Raw genomic sequence first — 15186 nt, 5'->3', positions numbered from 1 at the left:
TCTTAAGGACGTGGAATTATCCATTGAAAATGTCAATGCCCAACCAATTTCCCACTATTACCGTTTAAACTTCCCTTTTCCTGTCTTATAATTGGCATATATGTAGGAAATGTTAGCTAATTTTAGTATCAAAATGTGGAAAACCTCATCCAAATAGAAATTATAAGAGTTTCTTTGGACTCTGTTCTAAGTTTTTGTTTTTTTTTCTTTTTCATATTGGGCTGAAATCTGCCACCCTTCCATCCATTGGTTCTAGTTCTGTTCTCTGGAGCAGCATGGAGTAAGTCTCTTCTATTAGAAGGCAGCTATCATATCTTCCAAGGTCACTTTTTCTAGACTGAATGTCCCTAGGTCCTCTACTTTTATGTGAAATAATACCCATACTTATAAACTTCATATTGATTCCCTTTGAACACATCCTAATTATCAGTGTTTTCCATAATACAGTTAAAATATGATGGCCCCAGATTTTAATTCTGTGCCATATTTTTTTTTGGTATTGTGCATACCAGTGAAGAATACCCTCTACTATAACCCATGAATCAAACACTCTAGTTTATTAGTGCAGCTTCAGCTTACGTCAGGTATTTTTTTCTTAGCTATTCTTAACTGTTGGCTCATATTAAAACTTATGGTCAGGGCTTCCCTGGTGGCGCAGTGGTTGAGAGTCCGCCTGCCGATGCAGGGGACACGGGTTCGTGCCCCGGTCTGGGAAGATCCCGCATGCCGCGGAGCAGCTGGACTCGTGAGCCATGGCCGCTGAGCCTGCGCGTCCGGAGCCTGTGCTCCGCAACGGGAGAGGCCACAACAGTGAGAGGCCCGCGTACCGCCAAAAAAAAAAAAAAAAAAAAACTTATGGTCAGGTAAATAACTGTTGGGGCTCTCCTTTTTTCAAGAAGGCATTTTTCTGCCTTGGTAATATAGATTTAGCAAGTGTGATTGTGAATGTATTACTTACTCAAGAGAACCTAAAACAACAAAAACGTTTTCATTTGCTAACATTTGTGGGCCTGGTTTTATGTGATATAGGCTCTCAATTTAAAAATTAAAGTAAATGCTATTTTAACTTTAGCTGAAGATTCATTTGATTTACAGTTTTAGAAACTTTTTGTCTCTCTGAGGTTTAAATGTTATGATTGCAAAGCATCTGACTTAGGTCTCCTTTTGCAACATGTGCTACTTTTTAAGAGAAAAAGAAATGTGTGTAATGAATTGCTGCCTGAAACCTGGAAAATTTATCTAAAATAATAGATATTCCATTGTAAATTCTGTACCTTAGAGCAGGATTTCTCAACCTCAGCACTGTTGACATTCTTTGGATAATTCTTTGTTGTGGATAGCTGTCCTTTATGTAACAGCATCACTGGCCTCTACCCACTAAATACCAGTAGCACACATCACCACCTCCTCCGCAGTTTAACCATCAAAAATATCTCCAGACATGGCCAGATATCTCCTGGAGGGCAAAATCTCCCCTAGCTGAGAACCACTGCCTTACAGCATCAGAAGTATTTAAGTCATCTCGGTAATAGTTTCTACCTTAAATGTTTTCCATAATTGGAGTTAGAATACAATATTTTTCTTGATATGATTTCCTTGTAGAGATTTTTTTTAACTATAGTACATAATAAAGAACTATACATATAACAAATACTTTTTTAAGTTCCTAGGTTGATCAGTTTTTTCTTTCTTCCTAATACTTCTTATCCCAGTTTGTCCTCCCTGCTTTGTGATATGATCTTTGATCTGAAACATATGTGTGACCATCTAATTTATTCAGATTAAGGAATGAAAATTATGCAACAATAACAAATAGGGTGTTGGTTAGGTGGTTTATTAAGCTCAAATACCTGTTCTTTTGTAGTCCATGATTAAATTATTGGGAAATGTGCTTTTGATTTAAGTTGATTAAACTCCTAGATTTTAAAAATTAAATTGTATTATGTTTATTCTTCTACTCCACGATATAGCCAGCAGCCAGCTTCGGGTGTAGCCTACTCTCATCCAACTACGGTTGCTAGCTACACTGTCCATCAGGCTCCAGTAGCTGCTCACACAGTTACTGCTGCCTATGCACCAGCAGCCGCCACAGTTGCAGTTGCCAGGCCTGCTCCAGTAGCTGTTGCAGCTGCTGCAACAGCTGCTGCATATGGAGGGTACCCCACTGCACACACAGCAACTGACTATGGTTATACACAGAGGCAACAAGAAGCACCTCCACCACCGCCCCCAGCTACTACACAAAACTACCAGGTAAGAAAACTACTTTCATTAGCCTTAACATATAGGTTCAGTGGCTTCAGTATTTAATGTAATGTCCAAGCCAATGCTTCTCAAATTTGGGTCTTCCAAAATATACCTCTAATGATACAGAAAAGTGAGTGTGTATTCCTATAATTTGGGGGTATACTCCAAGCATTAAGTTTCCTTGCAGTGAGTTTTATATTAATAATCCCCCAGTGCATTGCACTCCACTCTATGTTTGCTTTAATTAAAAAAATATAGTAATTGGGACTTCCCTGGCAGTCCAGTCGTTAAGATTCTGCGCTTCCACTGCAGGGGGCGCAGGTTCGATCCCTGGTCAGGTAACTAAGGTTGCACATGCCACATGGCGTGGCCAAAAAAAAAAGATACATTAATTACTGGTTAAGTATTTTAATTTCATTACAAGTTTTTGAGAAAAATTAAGACATATAGGGTCTTCTGCCCCTTTTTTAAAATTTTTATTTATTTATTTTAGGGTCTTCTGCCTCTTGTTGGTACTATGGCATTATTTATCCACTTGGGACACCCCTGTGTCTCCTATTTTGAGAACCATGAGCCTCAGCTGAATAGGACAAATTACATAGTGTCTTCTTGAAACTTTTCAAGGGTGGAAATTCTATTGCCTAAATGTACATTCTTCCCTCAAGGTGTTCTTTCTTAGTTTGTAATAGAAATTGATCCTGCTCTTAATTCATCTAATTGCTTCTTGTTAGGTTTATAGGGACATAAAGATCTAAGTCTGTTTATGGTAATATAATTCTCTTTATGTCTGATATGACACTAAATTACTACCTGCTTATTTAATTAAATTTGGCCCTAATCCTTTATCCCATTTTTTGTTCGTTTGCTTTTAGGATCTGTTTTTTAAACTTTGGTCCTTCTGGACTTTGCCTGGTTTTTAAATATTCTTTCTAAAATACGGGGATTTATTTTGTTAACTAAGAAACTGACATGAATCAGCAATATTAGTATTTGCTATTAATATTTAGCAGGTTACTAAACTCAGGATTACTTTAACATGTGTGATTGTTTTCATTATGTCCAGAGACAGAATATAATAAATTTTATTGGTTTTGATAGGATGTATGAAGCCCATCATTTTCTGGGCCCTGCCAACTCTTTCTGCCTTTCCTCCTGCATACATCAGGTGTACCTCCCCAGTTCTCCTCATTATATGCAGTGCCAGAATTCACCCAGCTCTCCGTGATCTTCGTTGCCTTGGAGATTTATATTTAGCGTTCCTTTCCCTTGGAACCTCTGTTCCCCTTTCCTCCACCTGGAAGCTCCTACTCATCATTATGTTAATGAACAGTAGTAAATAAGGAAGAATGAAAAGAAAGCTGGAACAGTCACAAAGCTTAGAACACCCAGGTGTTCTTTACTGTGGCATCCATCTTTAAGGCAGATCCGCCAAGCAATTTTTTAATAAAATTAATTTTTAAAAAAAATAATGCTTATTTTAAAATTTTGATGATTTTTCCGATTGTAAAAGTTAAGCATACTGCTTAAAATGGTTTTGACCTTATTTGATGAAGTCCAAAATGAATGCCCTTTGTATTGAATTTGAATCTTCTGTCTCTGTTCATACATATTTAGGCTTTTGTTTTCTTTTATTGCGTTTTTAATATAGTAAAGATGAAGGTTTTTTTCCGTCTGCCACTTCACTCATAGCAAGATTTTCTTTCATTCTCTTTCTTTAGGACTCGTACTCATATGTAAGATCCACAGCTCCTGCTGTAGCTTATGATAGTAAGCAGTACTACCAACAACCAACAGCAACTGCAGCTGCTGTAGCTGCTGCCGCCCAGCCTCAGCCTTCTGTTGCTGAGACCTACTATCAGACAGGTGGGTTTTATTAACATCCGCCCTTTCAGTGTACACTATTGAAACATATTATTCAAGGTGTTTTTTAACGAAAATATGCTTTTGAATCCATCTAAACTCATTGTGTTATATTACCTTGAGGGGCAGGTTCTAACCATGTCCTTCTCTTTCTCCACAAGAATGCCTTTGAGTCCCAAAGAGAGAAGATCTTGGAGGCAATTCATAATCATGTCCTTCCTTCCTGAAAGTGTATTTCATATCTGTTCTTCAGATTATAGTTCTTTTCCTGTTGAAATAAGCTGTACAAAAGAAGTTGTGGCAATAACTTCTGGCCACCTTCTTCTCGTTGTCTGAAATGCCCAGACATAACTGCTGACTGCCTTTGTAACTAGTGGAGGCCCTAGTATGGTTTCCATTTTGTGGACCCTTTTTTTTTTGGCCATGCCGTGCAGCTTGTGGGATTAATAGTTCCCCAACCGGGGATTGAATCCGGGCCCTCAGCAGTGAAAGCTCGGAGTCTTAACCACTCCGACTGCCAGGGAATTCCTGTGGACCCATACTTTTAACTCATCTTTCTCTGATCTGTAATGACAGTTGGTTCCGTTACCAGCCATTGATATTACAGTATGTATTAATGGTTTGAATGCAGGAAGTATTTTGTTTGCAAAGAAGCCTACATATTTGTAGTCTTTAAAAGATAGGTTTTTTTCATAGAGATTTAATTGAGAACTTTTAAAGCAAAGCTCTCTTAGTTCTGAAAAATAGCAACTCCTTTACTTTAATTTTTTTTTTTTTTTCTTTTTTTTTTGCGGTATGCGGACCTCTCACTGTTGTGGCCTCTCCCGTTGCGGAGCACAGGCTTCGGACGCGCAGGCTCAGCGGCCATGGCTCACGGGCCCAGCCGCTTCGTGGCATGTGGGATCTTCCCGGACTGGGGCACGAACCTGTGTCCCCTGCATCAGCAGGCGGACTCTCAACCACTGCGCCACCAGGGAAGCCCTGATTTATTTTTGAGTAATACTTTTTTATTACTATTTATTTTATTTTATTATTTTTTGGCTGCATTGGGTCTTCGTTGCTGTGCACGGGCTTTCTCTAGTTGTGGCGAGCAGGGGCTGCTCTTTGTTTTGGTGCACAAGTTTCTCATTGTGGTAGCTTCTCTTGTTGCGGAGCGTGGGCTCTAGGCGCATGGGCTTCAGTATTTGTGGCTCACAGCCTCAGTAGTTGTGGCTCGCGGGATCTAGAGCTCAGGCTCAGTAGTTGTGGTGCACAGGCTCAGTTGCTCCGCAGCATGTGGGATCTTCCCAGCCCAGGGCTCAAACCCATGTACCCTACATTAGCAAGTGGATTCTTTTTTTTTTTTTTTTTTTTTTTTTTTTTTCTGTACACTGGCCTCTCACTGTTGTGGCCTCTCCCGTTGTGGAGCACAGGCTTCGGGCGTGCAGGCCCAGCGGCCACGCCTCACGGGCCCAACCGCTCCGCGGCAAGTGGGATCCTCCCGGACCAGGGCATGAACCCGCATCCCCTGCATCGGCAGGTGGACTCTCAACCACTGCGCCACCAGGGAAGCCCAGCAGGTGGATTCTTAACCACTGTGCCACCAGGGAAGTCCTGACTCAGATCTTTCTAGGGTACTTTTAGTTCTAAGATTGATTTTATGAGTCCCTTAAAAGTGGTTTAAAAATATTTTGCATTATAATGACCCTGACTTTTCTTATCGTCTCTTTTCTAATGATTTGTGGGTACAGTGAACTATAATGAACTTCCTGATTAGTTACCAAGGTTAAATAGATTGTGCTTAAGAGTACTAAAGTGATCTAAGAGTCAGAAGACCTTGGTGTAGTCTGAACTCTGACATTGACCATGTGACTTCTGTGAATCATTTAGCTCCTGGACATCAGGGTTTTTTGGTAAAATGTTGTACTCTTCTATATGTTGTGTGGATCAAATTTCATGCTATGTGTAGGAAAAGTTTTATAAACTCTTAAGTGCTATTTATTTCAAATACTTTTACTTAACTAGTCATGAAATGAGTTTGGCCCCTGATATTTGGGCCTTTCTCAGAAAATTACATTTGTATGCTTTACTGATTATTAATAACAGATTAATTATTAATTTAGTGATAATAAGTCTCATAGATTCTTAAAGTATACATTTGTTTTAATATGTTCAGGGGCAGTGGAAAGTTTAGCAGAGACATTAATGGTAGCCATTTAAGAACAGCTGACTCATGCTATTGACATTTGAAGAATTAAGTCAGTAGCACCTTGTGGGTTGTAATTAGATTGAAGTTCACTATGGATAAAATCAGTAAAATGCCATGAATAGTATATGAAAAAGTTCCATGTAATTAAACATTGAAAACTTCACTGTGACTTAAATTATACTTTGAGGCTCTCTCTATTCTGTTCCCAATATTAAGCATAACTCTCAAGTAGACTGACTAGCCCAAATACACACATACACACACATACCCTTTTCTAAAAACTTTGTTTATTGCTAACATGTTTTAAATAGTGCTGGTGTTTTAGTTGGAAATTTTGAACAATGTCATTTTGGAAATATGTAAAAAGCATATGTGGAGGGATAGTAAATTTATACAGATGCTATATTTTATTAAGTTGGTGATAAGAATTTTATCAAGAAGAAATTGCTAACATAAAATTTACAGTTAATGATGTTTACATTTTTTTTCTAGGATACTGGTACAGTAACTATAGTGGTTCACCCTTCTAATTTTCTGATGTCTCTTTCCCAATTTAGCCCCTAAAGCAGGTTATAGCCAAGGTGCAACTCAGTATACACAAGCCCAGCAAACTCGACAAGTGACAGCCATAAAACCAGCCACACCAAGTCCAGCTACCACTACTTTCTCCATTTATCCTGTATCCTCCACCGTACAGCCAGTAGCAGCTGCAGCTACTGTGGTGCCGTCCTATACCCAGAGTGCTACTTATAGTACCACGGCAGTTACTTATTCTGGTAAGGCTGATAAACTGTGTTTAAATGAGTAACCAAATTAAAAAGAGACTCACCAAGAAACTATCTTGATTTTCTATGGAATGATCTTACTCCCAGTAGCAAGAATTGGATTAATTGATAGGCGTTAATACAAATATATGTGCATAATGTGACAAATGAACCATAATCGAAGTTGTAAGAGTTTTTTTGGTTTGTTTTTTATTAATTAGATAAAATAACACCTAGTATTCTACAGGGTCATTTCCTGTCTGACTTTTCCAAATGAGTTTGAAAGTTCAAAGTTAACTTCAGGAAATAACCACTGACAGATTCTTTATATTGTTTTTTCCAGCTCTCAAGAAGCTATATCTTCATATTTATCCTCAGGAATAAGTAACCTTGAAAATATTGGGGGCCTTTATAAACATCCATAAGATGATGGTTATATAACACATCTCTTGGAAGGACAGAGCAGATTTATTTTCCTTAAATAATCATATATTTTCCCTGGAGAAGAATAATTACTAAAACCTTCTTGCTGTGCCCACTGCTCTTCCTAATTTCCAGCTGAGGTACTTTGTAGTGTTGCAGTGATGAAAGTCACACATGGCTTTTTTGAAGACACTTAGCCTTGTATTACTGCATGGTTTGTTGTTGTTTTGCATTTTATTTATTCCTTAATATGCTGTCTTGTTCCATGGAGGATTTAAGGTGACATAGGCCGTTGCATTTCTTACCTCTTGATGTTTTTGTGGTAGCCTAGCTACTGAATTTCTAAACTATTTTTTTATTTTTTAGAGATTTTTTTATCTCTTACCCTATGTCAAATCCTGTGCTTGGTGCTAGGGATAGAAATCAGGCAGGCATGATGTATTTGGGATCAACAGTTATTGTGCTGGAATACAGGATACATGGGGTAACTATCAGGAGCTGAGGCTGGAAATGTCAGTGTGGAAAGTTTTGTAGGGTCTGCTGTGGTGTCTGTGTTTATCCTGTGGGCAGACAGGGTGCTAAAGAGGAGATCTCAAGAAGGGGAGCAATGGGAACACATTTATAAGTTAATTAAGACAGCCATGTGGAAATGAACTGGCATGAGGAGATGTTGTTATTCGGGATTGCCCAGTTACAACTTTTCTGCCTTTCTCTGATTAGCTAGTTATAAGTGTAAATGGAGTTATTTCAATGAAATCTGTTTGGACACTAAAAAAAAAATCCACATTAGCTTTAACAAAATAAGGAATACGATAGTATCCTTTCCTACTCCTTGTTTCTCTCTTGACTGTGCTCCTTCTCCCACTATCTTTTCTCTGTCTCAGTGTTTGTCTCTCTCAGTTGCTTGAATATACCTTACACAGAATGAAGATAATTATTTTTATTTACTGCTTTATTATGTAAGTAATACATCATTTTAAACCTTGAAAGTATGGATTAAAAAAGGAGAAAAAATTAAATTACTAGACATCTACCCCTAGACATTAATTACCATTAACATTTTAGTGCATGTCCTTCTAGACTTTCTTCCATGGGACTATGCATATATAAACATGGTTTCTTTATAAAAATGAATTTGTCTTGTATCTACTGTAGTGTAAACTCCTTTCCTCATTGTGAATGTTCTTTCTAAGTATAGAAATATACCATTCCTTGGTTTCATGTTTTTTCCCCAATTTTAGAAAATTTTAATTCTGCAGAAAAGTGAAAAAATATTATAGTACAACAAATGCCCGCACAACATTTACCTAGACTCACCAAGTATTATTTTAATACATTTGCTTTATCTCGCCTCTCTTTAAACATATTTTCAAATGGTTCAGCAGTGTTTTATAAGTTGCAGGCAACATGGTGCTTTGCCTAGAATTCTTCCACATGTATTTCCTAAGAATAGGGGCATTCTTTTATATAGCCACAATTCAGATAAGGAATTGGACATGGATATTATCTAATAAATTTTCTCCAGTTGTCCACAAATGTCTTTTATGGCTGGGCTTTCTCTGTGGTTAATGTATTTGTGTTTGTGCTTTGTTTTAAATTTAGGGTCCAGTCAAGGACTATGGGTTGTATTTGGTTGTTAGTTTCAGTTTCCTTTAATGTAGAATAACCCCTGTTTTTATCTTGTCTTTCATGACCTTGATGTTTTTGAAGAGTTCGGACCAGTCTTGTAGAATATCCCACAATCTAGATTTACCTGATTGCTTTTATGTTTAGATTCTGGCAGCTTTTTAGTTAATTAAATTACCTATGTGAGCATTACATTTCAGCACATCAGGTGCACAAAATAAATGTCAGTTTATTCCTTATTGATGGTGCCAAGTATAATCACTGATTAAAGTGGTGACTACCAGATCTTTCCATTGTAAAGTTACCTTTTTCCATTTTATAATTAACCAAGTAATCTGTGGGCCTATTGCTCAACTACCTTTCTCTCTAAGGTGTTAGATCCTATGAAAATCTCAGTAACTGAATCAGGTTCTCCAATGGTGAATGCAAAATCCTTTTACTAAGAATCAATGTAAAAGGATTTGGATTCTTAGACATTCTTCCCTAAAAAGGAGTCCCCTCACCCCTTCTTTTTTAGTATTACTGTGGGCTCCTTTTTTATTCAGTGTAGTATCCATTGCTTTCATTTTTCTTTCTGAGGCACACAGTGTCCCAAATTTGGCCAGTGGGATCCTTTTCAAACCAACTCTGAGTCTTTTGAATTTGGCATCATTTGTCTTTGAGCACTTCTTTCCTTTCTGGCACAGTAAGATGTTATTCTGCCTGATTCACCATTGTATCCCTAGCATCCAGCATAGCATTTGACATAGGGTAAGAGATAAAAAACCTCTGAGAAATAAAAAAATATTTTTAAAATTCAGTAGCTAGGCTTCTAACAGCCAAGATGCAACAAAACATCAAGAGATAAGAACTGAAATTGCCCATATCACCCTAAATCCTGCGCAGAACAAGACAGTGTATTAAGGAATAAATAAAATGCAAAACCACAACAAACTTTGAGCCTTTCCTGCCCTAGACTCACAATTAGCCATTTCACAAAGGAGCGCCTTGGTTTCTGCATGGCATTGGTATTTAGAAACCAAGATCTATGCTTAGAAAAACATAGTTTTTAATGACTAATACTGTCTTATTGTATGCATGTACCACATTTTAAAGGTTCTTTTTGGGGACACTTAGTTTCATATTAAGGAAAAACTAGAAACGACACTAGGTAAACATCCTTTTATGTAAAGATTTGTGTGTTTGCCAGTTGTTTCCCTAGGATAAATTCCTAGATTTGGAACTGTTACATCAGAGTATATACACTTTTTAAGGAACATGTGATACACAATGTGAAATTGCCATCCAGAGAGATCATTATTAGGGCTTCTGAATTCTGTATCTGCAATTTTATATCAGCTACAACTTAAGTCAGCTATTCTTCTTATCTCATTAAAAATGAGTTCTAGAGTATTGGTACCTATGAAATGATGACTTGTAGTATGATGCATTTACTGTTGAAGTGATAATTTTTGTTTCTGATACCATACCTTTAAAAATTACATTTTAACTGCTATAATTATGCAACTTTCTAATTGACAGGTATTTATAATAAAGGTGCTTTTTAAGTGAAACTGTTTTAGCATTTCCAGATTGAGCTTTTACTTAATTTAGAGACACATCCTTATATTTATTTTCCCATAGTGCTTTATAAGAAATGTACGTTTGTTTCCTAGTAGTTATAGGAGACTTAAAGGTGTTCCTTAGCAGAATTCCAGAACCTTCAGCCTACCTTTCAGTTTATGCTTTGATTTTTTTTTAAAAAGCTAAGTAGTAAGCTATAATTAAGCTTACCTTTTTATTAGTTTTAGACTACATGTGTACAAATGAAGGAGGTTATTTTGTAAATATTATGCTTAACCTAGTGATTTTTGTTGTTTAAATAACACAGAGGACCTTATGATCTCTTAGCCTCAGTTTTTTCATCTCTAAAGTAAGTATAGTAATACCTGCAATACCTAACTTATAGTTCTGTTGTGAGACTTCACTGTGTCTGGAACACTGCCTCCCATATTGTGAATTCTCAATTTTAAACCTAGGGAATTCCCTGGCATTTCCAATGGTTAGTACTCAGCGCTCTCACTGCTGTAGGCCTGGGTTCAATCCCTGGTTGGGGAACTAAGATCCCGCAAGCCGTGAGAGGTGCTGCCAAAGGAACAAAAAAAAAACCCTAGAAGTCCTGGTCATCCAGCATTGTAGGATGCTGCTGCCCTTATTCTCCTTTTTATTTTCTTGATACATAATTCCTGAAGTTATATTTTAAGTGGCATGTTTACAGTTCCTACACACAACTAGTCATTTGGAAATTTTATATTAATAAAGATTTTATATAGAAATTATGGTCCTAACCAGTAATAATCCGCAAGTAGCTTTGTTATTTTAAAAATCAGACAATTTTATGGTGTTGTTTAAAGAGCGAAATTTAAACTGTACATGTTTCCGACTATAAATGTGCAAGTATTTGGCTGTGAGCTTAATTATATTCTTTTATCACAAACTTCAGTAATAGAGGCCACTGGTAGGACTGACAAAGAATTTATTGATTTTTATAGAATTTTTCTTTTAACCAATTATACCAAGTGTTTTCTAATTTTTAGAACTCTGTTCATATGCTTATTATTGATGTGTTTACCTGCTTCTTTCTACTTTCATTTTTAGGTGTTTTCTTCGTTACCACATTTTCTTTCTTTATATCTTCGTAAGCATTTATATAATTTAATAACCTGACATAAAAGTCTATGAAGGTTTTTCATAAAAGTTGCCCAACTACTTTCTCTCTCTCTCTCTCTCTCTCTCTCTCAATCTGTCCGCTTTCAGATTCCTATGATTCTGATTTCCCATGCATCTTAACCTTCACCTTTCCAATTCTTATTTTCTCCCCTGTGTGTGTAATATATATTGGAGTCAATGTGTCATAAGTCTTTACTCCTCAGTATATAGCAGCCTGCATTTGAGATACCAAAAAGTTCAGTTTTCCTTAAGTCGTTCTCCTGTGCCATCATGGCAACTAGGAATCTCTCTCTTGAGCCTTAACTCTTGGCCCACTCATTTCCACTTTAGGGGAAAGGATGATAATTAGGGAGTCCAGCAAATTTCCAGAGATCTTAGTTTAGGAAGCAGTAAGTTTTCCAGTTTTGTGATAACATAATCATAACCATACACCATGTATATATTATATCAATAACTAGTCTAATGTGTTACTCATCAAAGACTTTGAACAATGGAAATGGATAGAATCCATACATTTAACCAGAAAATTCAGTGCTTTTTCACCTTTTGGAAGATGAGAACCAGTGTATTTGGTTCTTTATTTCAAAATCTTTTCTTTGTCGTCCTAGATGTTCATCTGAACTCCAACTCCATATTATGGACTTCTGCTAAGCTTTATTCACCTTGCCTCTCCAGACCAGCTTCTATCAGCTCCTTGCTTTTATTGGTTGCACAACCCATCAGTCAGTCCCTGGGATTCAGAATCTTGGTGTCATCTTTGTGTGTTTTCCTCTTCTTTCACATATTTTATCCTCTAAGCCACCAAGCATGTAAAATCTTACTTTCATGACTTCCTTCTTTTTTCCTTTCTAGTATCCTAGTTCAGACTCTTCCTCAAATCCAGCACTTCCCAAATTATTCAGAGGAATTCTGCTTGGGGAAATACTAATAATAGGTTCTATAACCACATAAGTTTATCAAGCCTATCACTTCCCTCCAACGGAACTATAAGCCTTCTTGAAAGCAGTGTCCAAGTCTTATTCTTACTTCATATCTCCATGACACCTGGCACGTATTGCGTAAATACTATGTTGGTTGACTTACATTAAAAGGAAGATAAGTGAGATTTTTTTTCCCCAGGTTTTGTAAATAGGCACATGAAAACCTACCTTTATTAGCAGCATTTATTGGATTTACATTCACAGCATTTATCTTGGCCTTTTATAATTATGTAATATAACCTTTGTTTGATTTTATCTGTAAGGTACATCTTATTCAGGTTACGAAGCAGCCGTCTATTCAGCTGCATCCTCCTACTACCAACAACAGCAGCAGCAACAGAAGCAGGCGGCGGCGGCGGCGGCAGCAGCTGCTGCAACAGCTGCTTGGACAGGGACCACCTTCACTAAAAAAGCACCATTCCAAAATAAACAACTGAAACCAAAACAGCCTCCCAAACCACCCCAGATTCACTATTGTGATGTTTGTAAGATCAGCTGTGCTGGACCACAGGTACTTATGTTGTATGCTTTACCATGAGTCTTCAGTGGTTGGGTTTTTTGTTTTTTGTTTTTTTTCCTGTTGGTAAACTTAAAATAAGTGATTTAGGGAAGAATCTATTTATAAAATCTAGTGAGTTCAGCTTCCTTCCCAACTTTATTTGTTAATACTTTATTTAAGGGTATCTAGTTTTCGTATTAAACTTTGATAAGCAGTTTGGTGGACAAAAGGCATAGTATTTGAAAAGATCAGATTTTGACTCTTTAGTAGTTTCTTCCAGTTATATCCACTCCCACCCTTGCCCAACCTGTGTACCTTCTTTTTAATTTACTAGATTAGTTCTGTCTACTTTTCAAAACAGAATTTGTAGGGTATTTTCAGTTACCAGCATTTGCTGAGTTACACCAAATTAGGGAATATTTTAATATATGTGGCTAGTAACATAAAACCTTCTTTTTTCCTATTTTCAGTATGATAGGAAACAGGTTCATTGTGATTACTTGGTTGGGGGAGAGGAGACAGGTGGGGAATGTTTGCAGCAACCCAAGATTAAACCTGAACTGGAACAAGAATGTTGGTTTTAGGATTTGAGGAGTGTATCTTACTCAGTAGTGACTGTTTTAAAGGTAATGATGCTAAGAGTGGCAAATGCAAACCATAAGAGACTTGTTGAATATGTGGTACCATGTAAAAGGATAGACCATGGCTGTAGGGTGATAGGTTAATTGCAGCATTTAGAATGAGTATATATATAAGGCTGACCATTGATCTGGGGGAGCTGGATGGTTACACAAGAACAGGCCAAGGGTACTTCTGCAAGTCAGAGGCAGTGCCATAAGGGATTAACGAGCCTTAGAGAAAAATACCATTGAGGTGGTGAGGTAGAGTGAGTTAGAGTCTAGTGTAGACATAAGGAGGGAGAATAAGTTGGTATATAAGGGACCATGGTTCCAGTCCTCTCTGCAACTAACTTGTGGCCCTGGGCAACTTGGAGACCTTAACTTCTTTGGGCTTTTGTTTCCTCAGTTCTGTAATGAGGACTTGTCCTAAATAATTGAGGTTCCGACTGCTTCACAGAGCCACTTTAGACTGCCGCAGATAGTGAGAGGAGAATCAGATGGCTAGGTCTTATGCCTTCCTCGTTTGTTTCAAAAACAGTAACTTTCCTTACTTGTGCACAAGATTTCATTTTGAGGAAGGATTCTCTTGTTTAAAATTTAGAAAATTGTTGTTTTAGTTAATCTCCAAAGTCTCATCGAGCTCTGAGATTCTATGCTGTATATATAATTTTATGCTAATCATATGTCTGTATTAAAACAATTTTTTAAATAATACAGGAAAGAGTAACTATCTAGCCCCACTCAAGAAAAAACAAACTACCCAGCAGTCCTTATTGACCTCCTCTCATTTTAATAAAGCTACCTTCTTCAGTCATCTGCATTGAAGACGATTTTTTTTAATGGTTTTTTGTTTTGTTTTGTTTTTTATTTTTGGCTGCATTGGGTCTTTGTTGCTGCGTGCCGGCTTTTCTCTGGTTGTAGCGAGCAGGGGATACTCTTGGTTGCAGTGCGTGGGCTTCTCATTGCGGTGGCTTCTCTTGTTGCGGAGCATAGGCTCTAGGCGCACGGGCTCAGTAGTTGTGGCTCGTGGGCTCTAGAGCGCAGGCCCAGTTGTTGTGGCGCACGGGCTTAGTTGCTCTGCAGCATGTGGGATCTTCCCGGACCAGGGCTCGAACCCATGTCCCCTGCATTAGCATGTGGATTCTTAACCACTGCACCACCAGGGAAGCCCTGAAGACAATTTTTAATGTATAATTTCACTATTTTGATGGCTAGTATTACAATAATACTATTTTTCCTTCGAAAGAGATAAAATTTTGGCTGTTAAATA

The 15186-nt window shown here is 37.5% G+C and overlaps 1 protein-coding gene across 3 annotated transcripts in view; it reads left to right on the top strand.

The window, feature by feature from the left end:
- The window catches only part of ZFR (zinc finger RNA binding protein), a 76031-nt gene that overhangs the window by 16409 nt on the left and 44436 nt on the right, over positions 1–15186 (top strand). For 2 of the 3 annotated variants that reach the window (XR_013827443.1, XM_079915663.1), the window contains exons 3-7: positions 257–280; positions 1971–2253; positions 3966–4110; positions 6853–7071; positions 13061–13308. Coding sequence is in view for 2 of the 3 variants with exons in the window: in XM_079915663.1 (XP_079771789.1) it covers positions 257–280; positions 1971–2253; positions 3966–4110; positions 6853–7071; positions 13061–13308 (919 nt within the window). In the remaining variant the exon portion in view is untranslated. The remainder of the gene's footprint in view (positions 1–256; positions 281–1970; positions 2254–3965; positions 4111–6852; positions 7072–13060; positions 13309–15186) is intronic. The other variant, XM_079915664.1, reaches the window with a different exon arrangement.

Source organism: Stenella coeruleoalba (assembly GCF_951394435.1).
Source record: "Stenella coeruleoalba genome assembly, chromosome: 3".
Classification (NCBI taxonomy): domain Eukaryota; kingdom Metazoa; phylum Chordata; class Mammalia; order Artiodactyla; family Delphinidae; genus Stenella; species Stenella coeruleoalba.
This window is presented reverse-complemented; position numbering and strand designations above follow the sequence as displayed.